This window comes from Oncorhynchus kisutch, linkage group LG17 (genome assembly GCF_002021735.2).
Source record: "Oncorhynchus kisutch isolate 150728-3 linkage group LG17, Okis_V2, whole genome shotgun sequence".
Classification (NCBI taxonomy): Eukaryota; Metazoa; Chordata; class Actinopteri; order Salmoniformes; family Salmonidae; genus Oncorhynchus; species Oncorhynchus kisutch.
This window is the reverse complement of record NC_034190.2, coordinates 69482379-69503532: the sequence shown is the minus strand read 5'-3', so window position 1 is coordinate 69503532 and position 21154 is coordinate 69482379. Positions and strand designations below refer to the sequence as shown.

The window sequence follows — 21154 nt, the reverse complement described above, 5'->3', positions numbered from 1 at the left end:
TATTCATGTACTCCTTCTCTGGTTCAGGCTGTTGATGAGCTCCACACTGCTTTTCAGTCACTGCAGGCCTCCCTTTATGTTCTCAAACGGTTCTAGAATGTACAAAAACTAAATACATGACCTTTACCAGAGCTAGAACTCTGACCAGAGAACGTTAGCATTGTCACATCTGGTAGATTATCCATCCACAAGTTGTTCATATGGATAATCTTGTGAGGAAGCTTAAATTGAAATTGGGTTTTTATTTTCGTAATAAGGCTTACTTCCCGCTTATGGCTAGAAAGAAGCTTGTTGAGGCCACTTCTCTCTCTAATTTATTATGGGGGCTTGTTGTATATGCACACAGCATCCTATGTCTTACAGAGACTGGACTCTGTTTATCATGCATCCTTGCACTTTATTACAAATGCCAAGTCACTCACCCACCATTGCACCTCGTACCAAATGGTGGGTTGGAACTCACTTTATATGCGCAGAAAGCTACATTTGTATGTCTTCATCTACAAAGCCATTTTGGGTAAACTCCCTCTGTAGTCTGGTCTCCTTCACCACCAGCAGTTACCATACCCGGTCTGCTAGGTGGGTGCTACTTAAAGTCCCCAGGACATTTACAGTATTGGGCAAAACTGCCTTATCATCTTGTGCACGAGGCATTACAAGGCATCCCCTCGGCCATAGAACAATATTTAGCGAGAGTTCAGGGGAATCAATACGCTGAGAAACCAACAAATAACCTATTCAGGGCTTTATCAGCCATTTAAACAAGATAACACATTTATTCTTAGACAGAGGTGGGAAGGTAAACTTAATCAAGATAAGTGAAGAGACCTGGTTAGATATATTCTCTGAAGTTCATAAAGTTAACAATGCAAATTAATGGAAGGAATTTCAGTGGAAAAAATTTTTCTCCAGAACTCTAAGCTAAAATGAGTTCAAATCAATCAAGTTGTTGCTGGAGAGAGTATGGAGAGGAGGTGGCTACCCATCTACATATTCATGGGAAATGTCAAAAATCAGATAGCTTTTGAGTGTCAGTTTTCAATATGATTGATAAGGTGTTTGATTTTCAAATGCTCAGAGATCCAATGTTAGCCATTTTTGGATCTAAGTTGGACATGGTGTTAGAAAGGAAAAAATATTATTTGTTACAAATACTTTTCAATGCAGCTAAAAAAGCTATAACATTAAGATGGCTCCAGAAAGAACCTCCAACTGTCACGGATGACTAGGAGTGGAAGGTAGGAATCAGGTGCAGAGAGCAGAGGGTTCACGGAAAAATGCACTTTATTCTGGCACAAAATGGTCATGCCCAAAACACAGGGCTGAAAACACTGACCAACCCAAAACACAGGGTAACACGGTCCGGAGCACAATAACACCTCCGATCCAAAACGTGAACACAAAATAAGAACAGGTGCAACTCATAAGACTAAGCTAACAGTAAAGGGAAAAGGAATCGGTGGCGGCTAGTAGGCCGGTGACGAGGTGCAGTTAACTCTAAATTAACTTATCCTCTGCAGCAGAGTTAACTCTGGGTCTTCCTTTCCTGTGGCGGTCCTCATGACAGTCAGTTTCATCATAGCGCTTGATGGTTTTACGACTGCACTTGAAGAAACTTTCAATGTTCTTGAAATGTTCCACATTGACCTTCATGTCTTAAAGTAATGATGGACGTTTCTCTTTGCTTATATGAGCTGTTCTTGCCATAATACGGACTTGGTGTTTTACCAAATAGGACCATCTTCTGTATACCACCCTTACATTGTCACAACCCAACTGATTGGCTCAAATGCATGAAGATGGAAAGAAATTCCACAAATTACCTTTTAACAAGGCACACCTGTTAATTTAAATGCATTCCAGGTGACTACCTCATGAAGCTAGTTGTGAGAATGCCAAGAGTGTGCAAAGCTGTCATCAAGGCAAAGGGTGGCTAATTTGACGAATCTAACACTTTTTTGGGTTACTACATGATTCCATATGTGTTGTTTCATAGTTCTGATGTCTTCACTATTATTTTCCATTGTAGAAAATAGTAAAACAATGAAGAGAAACCCTTGAATGAGTAGGTGTGTACAAACTTTTGACTGATACTGTATATAGTAACTGATTCCTTCAAAGTATGTGCACAACCCAAACCACTCTGTGTGTGTTGTTGTCACTTTGTTTTTGTTACGGTTTATTGTTTTTGTTGTTTTTATTTACACTAAAAATGTTATGGAGAAATTTGTATTTGTTGCTTTAGGTTACGTGTCATATTTTTCAACAACAATCGGTGTATGTATGTTGGAATTTAACAATTTTTTTTTATTTTTTATAAACTAACCCAGGGCTTTGGTCTGGTGGTGGCTGAAGGGTGTTCTCCCAGTTTGTGTCTAACGTGTAAATACACTACAGGGATCACTCTGGAGGCTCTGCTGCAGTAGACCGTGTCAATATGACCAGTGTTTTTTGTACTCCATCAAATTGCAATGGAGACCTTTGGAAGAGACGTGGCTTCACAGTGTAGCAGAGAACATGCTGCTGATAAACAGAGAAAAAGTTAGGGCTTTGAATAATCTGCTACCAGTGCAGATTTATCACGGAGTCAAAACAAAACGAGACTAGGGAGACCCTATGCTTTTTGTTAGAATTAAAATAGACATAAGCTTGTCCATTCAAAACAAAGGGCTGTGTTCAACACAAATGTATAGACAGCTTTTGACATGGGCAGATAGAAGTAGGCTGCAGTACAGTACAAGCTGGGGTGCAGCACTTTAAAACTGATTCAATTCTTCCCTCTAGTGGCCATATAATATAACACAGTAACCCATGGTTACCATGATGACTTGTCCTGGTGGTACTACATGGAACAAATATATAAATGCAACATGTAAACTGTTGGTCCTATGTTTCATAAGCTGAAATAAAAGATCCCAGAAATGTTCCATTCGCACAAAAAGCTTATATCTCTCAAATGTTGTGCACAAATTGGTTACATCCCTGTTAGTGAGCATTTCTCCATTGCCAAGATAAATATCCACCAGACAGGTGTGGCATATCAAGAATCTGATTAAACAGCATGATCATTACACAGGTGCACCTTGTGCTGGGGTCAATAAAAGGCCACTCTAAAATGTGCAGTTTTGTCACACAACACAATGCCACAGATGTTTTTTCAGGGAGCGTGCAATTGGCATGCTGACTGCATGAATGTCCACCAGAGCTGTTGCCAGATAATATAATGATAACTTCTCTACTATAAGCCGCCTCCTACGTTGTTTTAGAGAATTTGTCACGAAGTCCAACCGGTCTCACTACTGCAGACCATGTGTATGGCGTCGTGGAGCGAGTGGTTTGCTGATGTCAGCATTGTGAACAGAATGCCCCATGGTGGCGGTGGGGTTATGGTATAGGCAGTTATAAGCTACGGACGACAAACACAATTGCATTTTATCCATGGCAATTTGAATGCAATGAGATACCATGATGAGATCCTGAGGCCCATTGTCATGTCATTCATCCACCGCCATCATCTCATGTTTCAGCATAATAATGCACGACCTCATGTTGCAAGGATCTGTACACAATTCCTGGAAACTGAAAATGTCCCAGTTCATCCATGGCCTGCATACTCACCTGAAATGTCACCCACTGAGCATGTTTGGGATGCTCTGGATCATAGTGTACGACAGCGTGTTCCAGTTCCCATCAATATCCAGCAACTCCGCACAGCCATTAAAGAGGAGTTGGACAACAGTCCACGGGCCCCAATCAACAGACTGATTGATCAACTCTGCATGAGTCAAATGGTGGTCACACCTGATACGGACTGTTTTTGATCCATTCCCTTTTTTCAATGTATCTGTGACTAACAGATGCATATCTGTATTCCCAGTCATGTGAAATCCATAGATTATGGCCTAATTTATTGATTTTAAATGTCTTATTTCCCTATGAACTGTAACTCAGTAAAAAAAATATGAAATTGTTGACTGTTGCATTTATATTTTTATTCAGTATAGTGTGAGTATAATGCTAAAATGGATTTGCTTGAACCTACACATTGTTGGATAGAATTGGTCGTCCTTGCCGCTATCCAAATTCATGTGTCACTTTGGCCCTGGAGAGATCATGTGCATTTCAGTGTATATTAGGGTCAGTGTCCCATACCTGTCCTGTTTGGTGCTGTCCAGCCACTGCAGTTTTCAGCCTAGATCTTATCCAGGTAGAGGGTGAAATCACTGGTGAATGTTCCGCCTGATTGGCTTTTGAAGATGTTGATGACTTTGTCCTTTTCACAGCATTAGTGAAAGCCACCTGGGAGAGACAATGAGTGATATTAACCCCACAATGATCAAGAGTCACAGAGAAATGTAGAACCTCATAATATAAAAACAGGAGTCATATTGTTTTTGATCTTTTAATTGACATTTTTTGTATAAAATGTTTTGTCCACTTTAGGCAACAGTTAGCATAAGAGTAATTATCACAGCTTTGAGATGAAGTCCAACCAAACCTCAGTCAATCTTTTCAGTCATACATACTGTACCTCTGCTCTCACACACAGACAAACATAATAATCATATCATTAGTGGGTTGGAGTTCATTTAGTGCAGTGGTCCCATACCTACATCCATTCATAGAAAGCCAAAGATGAAGACTCAACAATAGGCAGCTATTCAGTTTCACTAAACAATTCCTTAAAGGCCGGAACTGTGTTACGGTAAGCAATGGTGGAAAATACATCTATTTGATTGAGAAGATCACTACAAGTCTCCTCAGAATGAATCCGAGCTGAAGTTTCCAATTAAATCTTCTAGAAATTGGTGGATGATGAGAGCAACAAATCCGGTTGAAAACCACTGCTTTGGTGCAACTCTTAAACATGATTATATTATTAAGACAATATCACACCCCTCATGCACAGCATCTCATCCTGTGTTAGTTAGGCCCATATACTGTACAGAAAAAAAGGGTTCCAACGGGTTCTTCAGCTTTCCCCATAGGAGAACACTTTTTGGTACCATGTAGAACCCTACATGGAACCAAAAATGGTTATTCAAAGGGTTCTCCTATGGGACAGCTGAAGAACCCGTTCAGGTTCTAGATAGCACCTTTTTTTCCAAGAGTGTACACAATACACTGGGCAAGATGGCAACAAGCTTTAAAATAGATAATCAGTTAAAGGAGCACAACATCAGGAAAGGATGAAGACAATGTGCACGATGTGTCAGCACACTCACATACATAGGTCAGTACAAACAGACACAGCATAAAAATACATTTAAAATGTTTAAAAAATGTATAGGATTGTGATTATATATACTGACATGTACAGTATGTCATTCCATAATTCTCTCAGACGCCTTAAAGTAATGCTTCCCTCACCAAACGGTTGATTAAAATGCATTTTCTGTGGATTTCAAACTTTCAATCGGAAACGTCCATGATTCAATGTCCATCAAGATACACTTAGTCCTCAAAGTAATATTTTGTGTAATGGCAGGATTTTTTTTATTATTGTAAACCTATAAGAACAGCACCTTTTAGGAAATAATATGACTACGCATACCCCACTCCCAAGCCCCCAACACACACACACTCAAACAAACACACATACACACTCAACAAAACTTCTACAATTCGGGTTTTGTCATATCCTCTTTACATTATTATTCTGTAATAATACTTCAAACACCTCAGGCTTTCCTTTTCTTTTGACTCTTTAAATAATATTTTTTAAATGACATCTTATGACATAAAATAGCTGTGTTTCATCCTACTCTGTAAAAAAAAGATCTAGTTGTTTCAACTAATTATTACTAAGGACAGTTGAAGTAAGAAGTTTACATACAACCAAATACAGTTTTTCACAATTCCCGACATTTAATCCTAGTAAAAATTCCCTGTCTCAGGTCAGTTAGGATCACCACTTTATTTTAAGATTGTGAAATGTCAGAATAATAGTATAGAATGATACATTTCAGCTTTTATTTCTTTCATCACATTCCCAGTGGGTCAGAAGTTTACATGCACTCAATTAGTATTTGATAGCATTGCCTTTAAATTGTTTAACTTGGGTCAAACTTTTTGGGTAGCCTTCCACAAGCTTCCCACAATAAGTTGGGTGAATTTTGGCCCATTCCTCCTGACAGAGGTGGTGTAAATGAGTCAGGTGTAAATGAGTCAGGTTTGTAGGCCTTCTTGCTCGCACACGCTTTTTCAGTTCTGCCCACAAATGTTCTATAGGATTGAGGTCAGGGTTTTGTGATTGCCACTCCAATACCTTGACTTGGTTGTCCTTAAGCCATTTTGCCTTAAATTTGGAAGTATGCTTGGGGTCATTGTCCATTTGGAAGACCCATTTGCGACCAAGCTTTAACTTCCTGACTGATGTCTTGAGATGTTCCTCCCTCATGATGCCATCTATTTTGTGAAGTGCACCAGTCCCTCCTGCAGCAAAGCACCCCCACAACATGATGCTGCCACCCCTGTGCTTCACGGTTGGGATGGTGTTCTTCAGCTTGCAAGCCTCCCCCTTTTTCCTCCAAACATAACGATGGTCATTATGGCCAAACAGGTCTACTTTTGTTTCATCAGACCCGAGGACATTTCTACAAAAAGTACGATCTTTTTCCCCAAATGCAGTTGCAAACTGTAGACTGGCTTTTTTTATGGCGGTTTTGGAGCAGTGGCTTTTTCCTTGCTGAGCGGCCTTTCAGGTTATGTCGATATAGGACTAATTTTCCTGTGGATATAGATACTTTCATACCTGTTTCCTCCAGCATCTTCACAAGGTCCTTTGCTGTTGTTCTGGGATTGATTTGCACCTTTCGCACAAAAGTACGTTCATCTCTAGGAGACAGAACACATCTCCTTCCTGAGCGGTATGACGGCTGCGTGGTCCCGTGGTGTTTATACTTGCGTACGATTGTTTGTACAGATGAACGTGGTACCTTCAGACATTTGGAAATGGCTCTCAAGGATGAATCAGACTTGTGGAGGTCTACAATATTTTTTCTGAGGTCTTGGCTGATTTCTTCTGATTTTCCCATGATGTCAAGCAAAGAGGCACTGAGTTTGAAGGTAGGCCTTGAAATACATGCACAGGTACACCTCCAATTGACTCAAATTATGTCAATTAGCCTTCTAAAGCCATGACATAATTTTCTGGAATTTAACTAGCTGTTTAAAGGCACAGTCAACTTAGTATATGTAAACTTCTGACCCACCGGAATTGTGATACAGTGAATTATAAGTGAAATAATCTGTCTGTAAACAATTGTTGGAAAAATGACTTGTGTCATGCACAAAGTAGATGTCCTAACCAACTTGCCAAAACTATAGTTTGTTTACAAGAAATTTTTGGAGTGGTATAAAAAATGAGGTTTAATGACTCCAACCTAAGTGTATGTAAACTTCTGACTTCAACTGTAACTGGTTCCATAGCCGTTCTTTTGTTTACTCAACTTTTTTTAGTCCAAGTGTTACAGGAACTAAAAAAAATGTTGGCCCAAACTTAAAGAAAACCTGGGCAAAACATTCTGTCCATTTAAAATGTGTTGGCTCAACTCTCATTTGTTCATTCAACTATAAATTGTTACTTGGGCATGTTAACTAAAAACATCTGTGCAAATGGTTACACACACACAGTACTTTTCACATACAATGTTTTCAATGTACATATTTGACATTATGCATGTTCATTTATAAATAAATTATTATTCAATATGTCCTCATCTGAGATTTGAACTCACAACCTCTTGGATCATGACAATCCGATCTCCCTGCTACAACACCATATCTATGTCAATTATCAGTTAATCTGACTATTCTCTCACCATTGATTTGATTTAGTTATTTCAACAATTGTATTTTTTTCTGTATAGTTGTCTAATGCTGGTGCGGTATATTACTCTGTTTTAATGCTACTGCATAATCACTATAATAAATACAGGTTTTTATTGAGTGTACATTTAGATTCAAACTGAGATTTACTTTGAAGTGCAAGGTGTAGCAAAACATCAGTCATTGTGACAGACAAGGTGGTGTAGCAGGTAGATTAGAATTCCGTGCACCAAGAGGTTGTAATTTTCAACCCCAGCTGAGGCCATGTTGAATATTAATTACTGTATGAATGAACATGCACAATATAATCATGTATTTCAACTTGTGTCAAATATGTCAATTGAAAATATTGTATGATAAAAGCGCTGCGTGCTTTTAACATACAATTTGTTGTCAATTACATTTGTTGGGGTTCAGGTACCACTTGGCACAAAACGTAAACACAAAAACAGCTGTGGAACCAGTTACTTAATAATAATAATAATAATAAGTTGAAAGAACTAGATTTGTTTTTACAGTGTAGAGCTTTGCCCCTACAGACTCATTATATGAGGTCTATTCTGTCCCATTCTCACATGGACTCTGACCACCTGTACGATGATCTGACATAATAACTAAAAACAAAGACAGGTTTCTTTCAGTCGTGCATAAAACAGAGATCAAAGACTTGCACTCAATATCAACAGCATCACAATTTTACAAAGACGAAGTGTAATATCACTATAACATTGTAATGGTCACTATTATAGGTCAACTGTCTTTTAATAAATAACCTGTGCTTGCGTGAGAGGTCTAAGATAGGTATACCCGGAGAGACGCTATTTAGAAAGAGAAGCCGGTGCAAACCTTCTGATTTTAACAAATGTTTTACCATTTTGCCCCAATGCAGAAAGGGGCCCATATAACCCTGTGCCTATGCTAATTGACCACAAAGTGCATATAGATCATACAAGCAGCTCTTTCAGCTCTGCCTTGCCCATTGCAAACTCTTATACAGTACACCAAAAACAAGTATATCCAGGATTGTTTTTTAGGTCTATTCTCAGTCAGAGGGGGAGGTGGGGAATAGATACTACCAGTGGCCCTAATTTGGCTTCAAAACGAACAGCTGTAAGAAGTGTACCAGACTAACGTGACGTTTACAATGCTCACTAAATACTCACACTTTTTTTAAGACAACTGTTGTTTATTTTATCGGTCTACAGTATAGAACAGGGCACATATTCTTCTTAACCCCACCTCCTTTCAGTTGTACAACTGACTAGGTATCCCCCTTTCCCTTGTTTAATCAAGCCACTCGAATCCACTGAATGATTCTGAAATGCTCCCTTGAGGGGCGGCAGGTAGCCTAGTGGTTAGAGCGTTGGGCCAGTAACCCAAAGGTTGCTAGATCGAATCCCCGAGTTGACAAGGTCTGCCCCTGACCCAGGCAGGAACCCACTGTTCCCCGGTAGGCCGTCATTGTAAATAAGAATGAGTTCTTAACTGACTTGCCTAAATAAAGGTTAAAAACATTTTTTAAATGAAAAGGCCCAGAGCCAATGTTAATGATCACACCACCACATTGTCTCTTTGTGGTGCCGGGAACTAAAAACAACACAACTTAGTTCTCAATGACTCAATTACACCTCCCACACAAACATGTAATTTCTTTCGTTAAGGCCAACATGGCTGCCAAATGGCACCATATTCCCTACATAGTGCACTACTTTTGATCAGAGCCCTATGGGCCCGGTCTAAAGTAGTGCACTATAAAAGGGAAAAGGGTGCCATTTGGGACAGGTCCCATGATCTCCACCCCTTTAAAATAAGAGCATTTCATTGACATATAACTGAAACGACAGTACTGCTGCAGGGAAAGATCTGTGTGTGCTTTCAGGATGACTTTCCCTCCTTTACTTTAGTTTTTAATGGAACTGCAAAAAAAATTCAAATCGATTATCGTAGTAATGATGGTTATTATTATGAATTCTAACCTGTAACATCATACTCATTTTTGATAACTACACTGTCTATCCATGTAGTGTAGGCTTTATTCAGCTCAAAATAAAGCTATTGTGCAAAACATCTGCAGAGGTGCTAGTACTAAACCTCAGGGGGCAGTGGTGGGTACATATCTCCTGTGGCCAGACAGGCCACTTCCTGACACTGCCCTTCTGAGGAGCTCTGCTGGGGGCTGAATGGTACCTCCTTAGCCTCCTCAGCCCCCACGCCATTCTCTGAGCACAGAGCCACCGGAGGCGAAAACTCGCCCTCATCCTGCCCGCAGGTAATACCTCTATGCTCCACCCTCTCTTGCTCCTCTCCTCCCCCTGGTTCTTTATCTACACACTCCTCCTCCTCCACAGGCTGAGACTCCTCAAACGGCTCGTTTTCCATGGGACCTAACTGGTAGTATAGCAGGGAGGAGGCCGGGTCTTTGAGGCCACCACGAGGGTTGTCCCCTTCCCCCTCCCAATTTCCCTCCTGGTTCTCTGTGATGCAGAGCAGGGTAGCCCCAGTGGGGAATGGGCCCTGGAGGAGGGAGATAGGGACCCCCTCCATCCCAACCCCAGGCTCCCCAGACAGATCCCCCTGCAGGGCCCCAGGCAGGAGGCACAGAGCCTGCTCCCCCAGGCTACCTGCTCCCCCCCTGCCCCTATGCGCCTCCTCCTCTTCCTCTTCCTCCCTCATCCTCTCCTGCTCCTCGGCACTTTGCAGGTGGAGCACGGCGATCTCGTTCTCCCGCTCTAGGCAGGCCTGCTCAGTCAGGAGGTCCTGAGCCTCCAGGACCATCTGGACCTCTCTCTCCTCTGTCTCTAACTCAGAGTCCAGGCCATGGGCCCCTGTGGACAGGTCAGGGTCTGGGGAGGGAGGCCTGGTGGAGGAGGGCGAGGAGAGCAAGTCAGACTCTTCATACTGCTCCCCAACACCCGACCGCTGCCCCAACAGCCTCCTCTTCTCCAGGTCCAGCTTCATGATGGTGTGCAGGTAGTGTGTTCGCACGCGCAGAGGATTGAATTCGATGCGGCCCGCCGAGTTCCTACAGCCGTCCCGAGAGCAGCCACAGGGGAAAGACATCCTGTCCACCTGGGAAGAGAACATATGTGGAAATAGAGAGAATATACGCAGTTATAGTGTATTTTACTGAATATTATATGTCTGTAAGGCATTGATTTCCTGTTCATCTTAATACTAATGCTGCCATCTGTACTAGGATTGAAAAGCAGGAACCAGCATACCAAGATTTCCCACCCAAACCTACTCCCTTTTCCCGGGATAAATAACTGTGAGAAACCGGGAAATTCTAATACATTATTTCTATGAACAGCATGACATGAAATGGAACTGTTAAATTATATGTGATGTCTAAATGTGGCATCTCTAGGGCCACCTCTCTGCTATCTGCATGATCAATCATCAACGCTCAGGGTGGGGACAGACAGCTCATCATGGTAAAAACAATATTGTGAGGTAGGTCTACATTTGCTGCAGCATAGCCTATGCTACAGAAATATAACAACTGAATGCGTGTCAAATTTACACATCTCCATCTAGCATTCAGGATCACATTATTTTTAACGTAAAGATTTTTTAAAAATTAATTGCAGCTGCAGTTAAAACAGCCCATCACACAAATATCATTGCGAGCACTCTCTCGCAGTCTTTCTGTCTCCATCACTTCCATTCAAATTGTATCCAAAACAGATCATCATGTTCAAGATTGATATGTATATACAGTAACCAGTCAAAAGTTTGGACACACCTACTCATTCAAGGTTTTTCTTCAATGTTACCATTTTCTACATGGTATAGTCATGTAGTAACCAAAAAAAGTGTTAAACAAATCTAAATATATTGTATGTTTTACATTCTTCAAAGTAGCCACCCTTTTCCAAGAGTATGCAAAGCTATCATCAAGGCAATCTCTCAACCAGCTTCATGAGGTAGTCACATGGAATGCATTTCAACTAACAGGTGCGCCTTGTTAAAAGTTCATTTGTGGAATTTCCTTCTTTATTAATGCATTTGAGCCAATCAGTTGTGTTGTGACATGGTAGGGGTGGTATACAGAAGACAGTCCTATTTGGTCAAACTTTTTTCTCCCCAATTTCATGGTATCCAATTGGTAGTTACAGTCTTGTCTCATCGCTGCAACTCCCGTACAGACTCGGGAGAGGTGAAGGTCGAGAGCCATGCATCCTCCGAAACACAACCCAACCAAGCCGCACTGCTTCTTGACACAATGCCCATCCAACCCGGAAGCCAGCCGGCATAATGTGTCGGAGGAAACACCGTACACCTGGCGACCTGATGAGCGTGCACTGCGCCCGGCCCGCCACAGGAGTCGCTAGTGCGCGATGAGACAAGGATATCCCTACCGGCCAAACCCTCCCTAACCCGGAAGACGCTGGGCCAATTGTGTGGCAGTCGCGGCCAGCTGCGACAGAGCCTGGACTCGAACCCAGAATCTCTGATGGCACTGAGATGCAGTGCCTTAGGCCACTGTGCCACCCGGGAGGCTGGTAAAACATTTCTGCAGCATTTAAGTTCCCCAAGAACACAATGGCTCCATCATTCTTAAATGGAATTAGTTTGGAACCACCATGACTCTTCCTAGAGGTGGCTGTCTGTACAGACTGAGCAATAGGGGGTCACTCTGAAAGAGCTCCAGAGTTCCTCTGTGGAGATAGGAGAACCATCCAGAAGGACAACCATCTATTTCTGCAGAACTCCACTAATCAGGCCATTATGGTATAGCCACTCCTCAGTAAAAGGCACATGACAGCCCACTTGGAGTTCTCTAGTATGATGAAACCAAGATTGAGTCAACCTATTAATTATAAAAATGTAAATTTGTCCTATTGTATTTCCAAACTAAAATCTAATTCGCTAGCCTACAATTATAACTTTGTAGTCCACATATCCTGCATCAGCATGGCATGTTCTCTCCCAGCTTCACGGTTTGAAGGAAGTGTGTCATTCCAGTCCATATAATACAGTATAATACAGTAATACAGTCCACACTCAAAAAGATTAGCCTACTGGAGCATGTTTAATTTATTTACCCAAGATAGCATCACTACATCTATGGGCTTTTATGTTTTTCTGACTTGTGCGTAATGTGCGGTAGCCTATAGGGTATATCATAGGCTATGTATTGGATAAAGGGAAATTAATTTGGGCATGGGCTCATAAATGTCTTTAATATATGTCTCCTCAGGCTGAGGTAGCAACAGGCTTGAATTTTTATGCAGATCAAAGCTTTCATCAAATCCAGACATATTTATATGCTTTAAAATTCCACTTCCGGTTTGGGCAGGAAAATACCAGGTTACCCAGGAGAAAAGTGATTTATTTTCAGGATGGAACATTTGTCAAATACTGGCAAAATATTCAATCCTAATCTGTACTGAGTGCTGTACAAATACATCTCACGCACAAACACACACCTGGCACTTGATGCCAGCCTGGCTGCAGCCACAGTGGCGGGGGTCACAGTAGAAACGGCAGTCACAGCCACACTCCTCCCTGGACAGCCTGATGGTCCGTAGCTCAGCCTTCTCCCGGGCATCTATACGGGCATTACCAGAAGCCCTGAGGAGAGCGCGGCGCCGTTTGGTGGGCAGTGGCTGCAGGAAGAAGCAGTCATCCACCTCCACCCCCTCCATGTCAAGGTCATCGTCTGATACATTGTCGAGGGTCAGCAGGTCAGCCTGGGCACACTCCACCGTACCATTACGTGTCAGCTGGAGGTGATGGGGTGAATACAGAATACATACAGAACATTAAGACAAACAATCACACATACAAAGCTCACTAAGGATGGAATTCTGACTGGGGATGCATGCACATAACTCAAGTTTTAGTCCAAATCTTCCATTGATATCAACACATGATTTATGCAATTGTAAAGTTAAATGTGCATGCATCCAAATTATGATTCTAATCTGAACAGGGATTTCTCATTTAAACCCAAGGAAGTCCATTAAAATGTAACTAAATATCCATGTTTGACCTCACCTTCATCTTGCGAGCGTTGAGCTTCTCCTGGCGGAGGTGTTGGCGCAGGGCGTGGCGGTGACTGGTCTCCTGCTCGCAGGCAAACTCTCCCAGGGTGTAGCTGCGGATGGAGCAGTGGTGGCGAGCCATGCCCAGGGAACTGCCTCCCTGGCTGGGCACGCTGGTGAAGCCCTGCTGCCTGGGGAAGTAGTACACCGTCACCACATCAAACCGCACCCGCTTCCGGCCTGGAGAGGGCTTGTGACGTCTTAGGATGGAGGTCGCTGGGTAGGGATGGAGGAGGAGAAAAGAAAAGGGTAAGGGTGGATGACTAGTTTCCATAAACAGGTTATAACCACAGATAGTATAAGGGTTATTATAGAGTAATATTCCACCATACACTTTAACACCAAGCCTATTTTAGCTGGACTTGAAATTCACTTTTCATTTTGCTAACTATTTGCCTAGTGCAGTCAGTAGGCCTACATTGGCCTACAAGTCTTTGGCGAGTAACTTAGCCAACAAGTACTGCAGGTTTAACCGTAGCCTAGCCCTTACGTATGAGTGCAGTACTGGAGGGGGGGTTGAGGCTATCACAGCTGTCAGCGCTGTCACTGCTGGAGATATCATCGTCTGAGTCCTTGGGCGTAGAGTATGGAGAACCACTGTCCACCTCCTCGAATCTTCGCTTGAGGCTGAGAGACGAAACTGCCTCCATGGAAACTTGGCGTCTGAAGGTGGAGAGACAGACAAACTTATGGTCAGAGACAGGCGGTTGGCAGTCGTCACAAAGAGAGAAAAAGAGAGAGAGAGAGTGTTTATCAGTCTGGCACATGCGTAGGTACACCATTGGAAAGACTTCATGAATACAATAGCGAAGGTGAGTAAGGCATATAACATAAGACTTTCATCAAGCCAAGGCATTTGAGAATTAGACAGTAGGCATAATGATAATACATACAGTTGAAGTCGAACATTTACATACACTTAGGTTGGAGTTATTAAAACTCATTTTTCAACCACTCCACAAATTTCTTGTTAATAAACTACAGTTTGGGCAAGTCGGTTAAAACATCTACTTTGTGCATGACACAAGTAATTTTTCCAACAATTGTTTACAGACAGATTATTTCACTTATAATTCACTGTATCACAATTCTAGTGGGTCAGAAATTACATATAGTTTTATAAGTTGACTGTGCTTTTAATCAGCTTGGAAAATTCCAGAAAATGATGTCATGGCTTTAGAAGCTTCTTATTGGCTAATTGACATCATTTGAGTCATTTGGAGGTGTACCTGTGGATGTATTTCAAGGCCTACCTTCAAACTCAGTGCCTCTTTGCTTGACATCATGGGAAAATCAGAAGAAATCAGCCAAGACCTCAGAAAAAATATTGTAGACCTCCACAAGTCTGGTTCATCCTTGGGAGCAATTTCCAAATGCCTGAAGGTACCAGGTGCATCTGTACAAACAGTAGTACGCAAGTATAAACACCACGGGACCATGCAGCCCTCATACTGCTCAGGAAGGAGACGCCTTCTGTCTCCTAGAAATGAAGGTACTTTGGTGCGAAAGGTGCAAATCAATCCCAGAGCAACAGTAAACGACCTTGTGAAGATGCTGGAGGAAACAGGTACAAAAGTATCTATATCCACAGTAAAACGAGTCCTATATCGACATAACCTGAAAGGCTCCTCAGCAAAGAAGAAGCCACTGCTCCAAAAACTGCCATAAAAAAAGCCAGACTACAGTTTGCAACTGCATATGGGGACAAAGATCGTACTTTTTGGAGAAATGTCCTCTGGTCTGATGAAACAAAAGTATAACTGTTTGGCCATTATGACCATCGCTATGTTTGGAGGAAAAGGGGGAGGCTTGCAAGCCGAAGATCACCATCCCAACCGTGAAGCACAGGGGTGGCAGCATCATGTTGTGGGGGTGCTTTGCTGCAGAAGGGACTGGTGCACTTCACAAAATAGATTGCATCATGAGGCAGGAAAATGATGTGGATTTTGAAGGAACATCTCAAGACAGTCAGGAAGTTAAAGATTGGTCACAAATGGGTCTTCAAATGGACAATGACCCCAACCATACTTCCAAGTTGTGGCAAAGGAGGATTGGGACACAATTCACCCAACTTATTGTGGGAAGCTTGTGGAAGGTTACCTGAAACATATGACCCAAGTTTACATTTTTTAAGGCAATGCTACCAAATACTAATTGAGTGCATTTAAACTTCTGACCCACTGGGAATGTGATGAAAGAAATAAAACCTGAAATAAATCACTCTACTATTATTCTAACATTTCACATTCTTAAAATGAAGTGGTGATCCTAACTGACCTAAGACAGGGAATTTTTACTAGGATTAAATGTGACGAATTGTGAAAAACTGAGTTTAAATGTACTTGGCTAAGGTGTATATAAACTTCTGACTTCAACTGTACATCCTATGACGCTATCTGAATAACAAAATATATAAATCTCACTGTAACTGTTTATAAACATATGTTAATTAAATCAAATCTGGATCTGCAAGGTTGTAAGTACAGTCTAAATAGCCTACAGTAGATTAAGAAGAATCCCCAGAGCACGTCTCTGGGCCGTGGAATGATTCCTCATACCACAACAGAGTGACATCAAGTTTTTGGTGTGGTCTCACTCTCCTTTTATCTGTATTCTTACCCCCATCCCTCTCTCCCTCATGAAAATCCTGCTTCCAAATCAGTGAGTCTGGAAAATAATCACCATGGCAACTAGGAAAGCAGCTAACTAGAGGTTTACATGAACGGAAAGACAAACTAGCTGTTCTCTAGATAGGCAGCCTTATGTCCCTTTAGCTTTTCCTATAAAACATAGCGGGCCCCTTCAATAGCAGAGGATTTTGATGCCAGGGACGGGAGGTGGCTCTGGCAACAGCAGAGTGTCAAATAAGGCCATGCTGAGACATTTGAACAGACTCCCTCTATACATCTTTGTGACCCTTTCATGGTTTCAATGATCTTCACTATCATAGAAATAGCATCCCATCCCATGAGGTTAAAACCAACCGTTAGAATTCAGATGTGATTTTATGGCCCTATGGAAAATGCTGGACTGCAACGAATCGCTTCTCTGTTGAAGTTTCAGTGGAAGCTAGCCCATTCATTACTACATATAGAGATTGCATTGCAAGTAAATGTGTCTCCATTTGTCTTTTACAGTGGAAAATTGCTATATGGATATTACACGTTACGTATTACCGGTCACAGAATTACCTTACAGGAGGCAGCACCAATCTCCTACACAAAACATACTGTGGTTATTGCAAACGTCACAAAAATATTTGACTGATACAATTACAACCATGCAGGTTAATCACAACCAAGAGGGTGGCCAGACAGCCAACATCAGTTAATGGCTAGCCTATTACATACAGAGAACAATGTATCAGGCCTTGGTTTTCATACTGTGAGCTAGCTGGTAGGCCTAATACAACAAAAGCTGTTCGATACATCTGTACATTATTTAGCCTGGCATTAAACCACCAGGTTGCAGTAATGGCGATAATAAAAAAATAACTGACACATCTCATGATGATGACCTAATCCAATTGAACCAAATTAAAGTAGCATAGACTATTCTAGTATCGGGAATGACAATAATGTGCATAGGCTAGACTCAATCTTCTACAATTATAAGAGTAAAAGAAGACTAGCCTATAGGCATAGTTTGGTAGGCTACTGCAGAAACTGTGAGACTGTGCCTTGTTTCCAAAATTCCTGACTGCGTGCAATATAATTTGTAGGAGCGTCCTAAAGATACGCACAGTCTACTACGTGCTGATAACAAACCTTAAAAACGTCTGAGTGCCGAAAACGACAACAATCTATATTTTGTAAATGGACTGACGCTCGACAGGCTGGGTGCAGTAGGAAATAATGTAGCTAAATCTAATTGTCAGACATAGGAGCCTCTAAAGACCCCGTCTCTCCATCCAGCATACCACCTCACCCCCATCACTAACATACAATGGCAAATTGTCCAGGCTCATGAAACGTTAAACCCAAGTGCCTTCCTTACCTTAAGCAGAAAAAGGATCCTCTTCTCCCGATCAACTGCTGAACGTTCCTTTTATTCACGGAGGATTGTTCATGGATCTTGTAACGCCCTATTTTAGATTTTTTCCTAATATTTTTCCCTGACAGTTTTAGCTTCTTCCTTTCAAGATTTAATGTTAGGCTAACGATTGTTTTTAAGTACAACTGTTAATTTGTTCAGTATGAATGCTTATTTCTGCATTTGTAGGCTACACCGGCTTCAAGCAGACATAAAGGAAATGTATTTATGGTCGCTTCCAGGAGTGTATGTTCCATTTAACTTTGACGTAGCAATCCTGTATAGCCGGGGCAGACGGTGGAGAAAGAAGGACGTCAAGTTTAGTTAACATTTATTAGGCTATTGACATTATTTTCTGCTAAGTTGTAAAAAAAAAAGGGAGATAACTGCCGGATGCCTTATCTACCAGGTTTGAGCCTTTAAATGCTTGCATTGGAAGAGCATCCGCTGACATCTGTATTCGTTTATCCTTTCTTTTTCAAGAGCGGTTTCAATCGGCCCAACGTCGTTTTTCTTCAAGTATAATGGCCGTTATCCCCCCTCGCCTTATTTGGTACAGAAATGTCCAAATGTTACAGAATTTTATCCGATTGACGTCCTCCTTTTCCTCGCCTCTGCCCCGGTTTGTTACAATGTAACAATAGAATAAAGAACGCCACCGTGTAGAGATATATACTCATTGTGACATCACAAACAGACCATGCACCACGTATCCTGGGAAGTGTAGTCCTAATGATCCCTTTGTCCATTCTTGGCGGTCATGCGTTGGATAACCAGGTTTTAAATAATTATTCTAGTAATAATGATAAACAATAAAACAATTTTAGATTACACGAATGACTTGGTTATATTTTAAATAATCGTTTTAGAGTTAGAAACATACGCGTTATATTTCACACATTCCTCTCTAGGTGTTCCCTCGTACCAAAAAGACCATAACAACCATCATGGTTACCAAATGCACATAAAACAACGTATGAATAGGAGTATTTCTGGCAAGGGGTTATACTTATCCAGCTATAGTGCCGAACAAGGTGTCCAAGGACAGACCAAACACATTCAATGTATAAAAACATTTTTTTTTTTTTTATCTACATTATATGTTTGGCCAATATTAGGACATTCAAAGTTAACTCTGGAATTATTTTCAGGCTTAAAATGCCTGCTTATACAGAACTCAAAAGCTTGAGGAATATAGGAATAATACAATTAAAAAATATATTTAAAAAAACATGGTTTTCTCAATGGTGTCCACACGAAGCTAGGCATTAAAAAAAAAAAAAAAAAAAAAAACAGGCCACGATTGTGTAACTAGTTTAATTATTCTGATGACTTGAGCGAGGGGCAAAACTGGACAACATCTAAATATCACGCAATCGATATTCTGGAAGCGTTCAGTTGAACTTGATTGAATGGGAACCAACTCTAGCTTTACACATGCAGGTTTATCAAGCCCTATACAACCCACTGCTATGTATTAGTGGCAATATAAAAAAACAATGCAAAGAGTTGTTCTCTAAACAAGGAAGGAACATATGTTAAAAAGGTTATAAAACAGCTAAAAGTAAGACATGATTCATACATTTTAAACAATTATCTACTTAAAATAAAGGTTTGAGAATTGTCCAAAACCTTTGTAATGAAACTGTAAAGTGATAAATACAGTATGATGGTAAGTAGGGATAGCAGGCAAGACAGAGACTGGTAAGTTGCTGGTGTTGCCACTGTGTGGTGTCACTAACAAAGAAAGACTGTCAATCAGATTAATGTTTACATTCACATTTGAGTCAATTAGCACTTTTTACCTAGTCGGCTCAGGGATGCGAGGGCCATATCATGATCAACAGACCAGTATCCTAACACGGTCTTGACAGTGTTCAAAAGCTGCACAGATGTTCTCTCACAAGTAATAAAGGAGGACACAGGAAAACAAGACTGTAGGCTTTCACAGGAGCACAGCACTCACTGGAAGAGGACAGAGAGGGGTTCTCATGGGCCGTTTCTCAATTAGATTTGCTCAACTCCTGCATCCTCTCTTGCCTCCTTTTGAAAGAAATCGAGGAGAGGTGGTGAGGAGATTGAACGTGGATGAAAATACTTGTTTGAAATAAGAAGCTCCTTCTCCACTCGCATGTCATCAGGCAAATTACGTTTATAGGGGTGGATTCCAAATTAAATGTTGTGCAAGACATTTTATAGATAAAAGGATAAGTAGCATATCACTTAAATGTGTGCATGATTTTTTCCCATGACAATACAAAACGCGTTTTTCATAGGGGATGTGGCAAATATCAAAACTCTTCCGTGGTAGAATACACTTGTTCTTCCTCGCCAAAAGGAGGCTACTGAGGAGGGGAGGATCATCTTCCGTTTGCCTTCTAAGGATTTGACATAGTCCTCGACCACAGTTTCCGGGTCAGAGGAGAGAGAACAGAGGACAGACTTACACCCAAACAAGAAAAGGACATAGGCTGCTGGTGTCCCTTTCATTACCTATTAAGACACCACTTCCTGTTAAGGTTCTCTTTCCTGTGTCGTAGCTACGTAACCATGGCCACGGTCCTCACAAACTGAATCCTGATGTCAAGCCAGGCAGCCTAGCAGTAGGAGATGGAGACCAATGTACAAGAACTCTGTATCTCTTGTTGTGGATCCCATTTCATGTGACAGCAAACTCCTTGATTCTGAAGCATAGAACTTCGGCACACCAGCTGCTCATCATGATGCACTAACAGTGGCAGGGTATCTTCATTCAGCAGTCTCTATGGGGGTGCCACAGGGTTCAATTCTTGGACCGACTCTCTTCTCTGTATACATCAATGAGGTCGCTCTTGCTGCTGGTGAGTCCCTGATCCACCTCTACGCAGACGACACCATTCTGTATACTTCCGGCCCTTCTTTGGACACTGTGTTAACAACCCTCCAGGCAAGCTTCAATGCCATACAACTCTCCTTCCGTGGCCTCCAATTGCTCTTAAATACAAGTAAAACTAAATGCATGCTCTTCAACCGATCGCTACCTGCACCTACCCGCCTGTCCAACATCACTACTCTGGACGGCTCTGACTTAGAATACGTGGACAACTACAAATACTTAGGTGTCTGGTTAGACTGTAAACTCTCCTTCCAGACCCATATCAAACATCTCCAATCCAAAGTTAAATCTAGAATTGGCTTCCTATTTCGCAACAAAGCATCCTTCACTCATGCTGCCAAACATACCCTTGTAAAACTGACCATCC

The 21154-nt window shown here is 41.5% G+C and overlaps 1 protein-coding gene across 1 annotated transcript; it reads right to left on the bottom strand.

Moving 5' to 3' along the window:
* Positions 1 to 4388: 4388 nt before the first annotated feature.
* On the bottom strand, positions 4389 to 20767 carry LOC109908215 (cysteine/serine-rich nuclear protein 2-like). Its single transcript, XM_020506776.2, has 5 exons — positions 17877 to 20767; positions 14371 to 14543; positions 13834 to 14096; positions 13263 to 13559; positions 4389 to 10899 (listed from the first exon to the last, which is right to left on the bottom strand). The coding sequence occupies exons 2-5, from the start codon at positions 14528 to 14530 to the stop codon at positions 9916 to 9918; spliced, it is 1704 nt and encodes a 567-aa protein (XP_020362365.1). The 5' UTR covers positions 14531 to 14543; positions 17877 to 20767; the 3' UTR covers positions 4389 to 9915.
* Between the last annotated feature and the right edge of the window lie 387 nt (positions 20768 to 21154).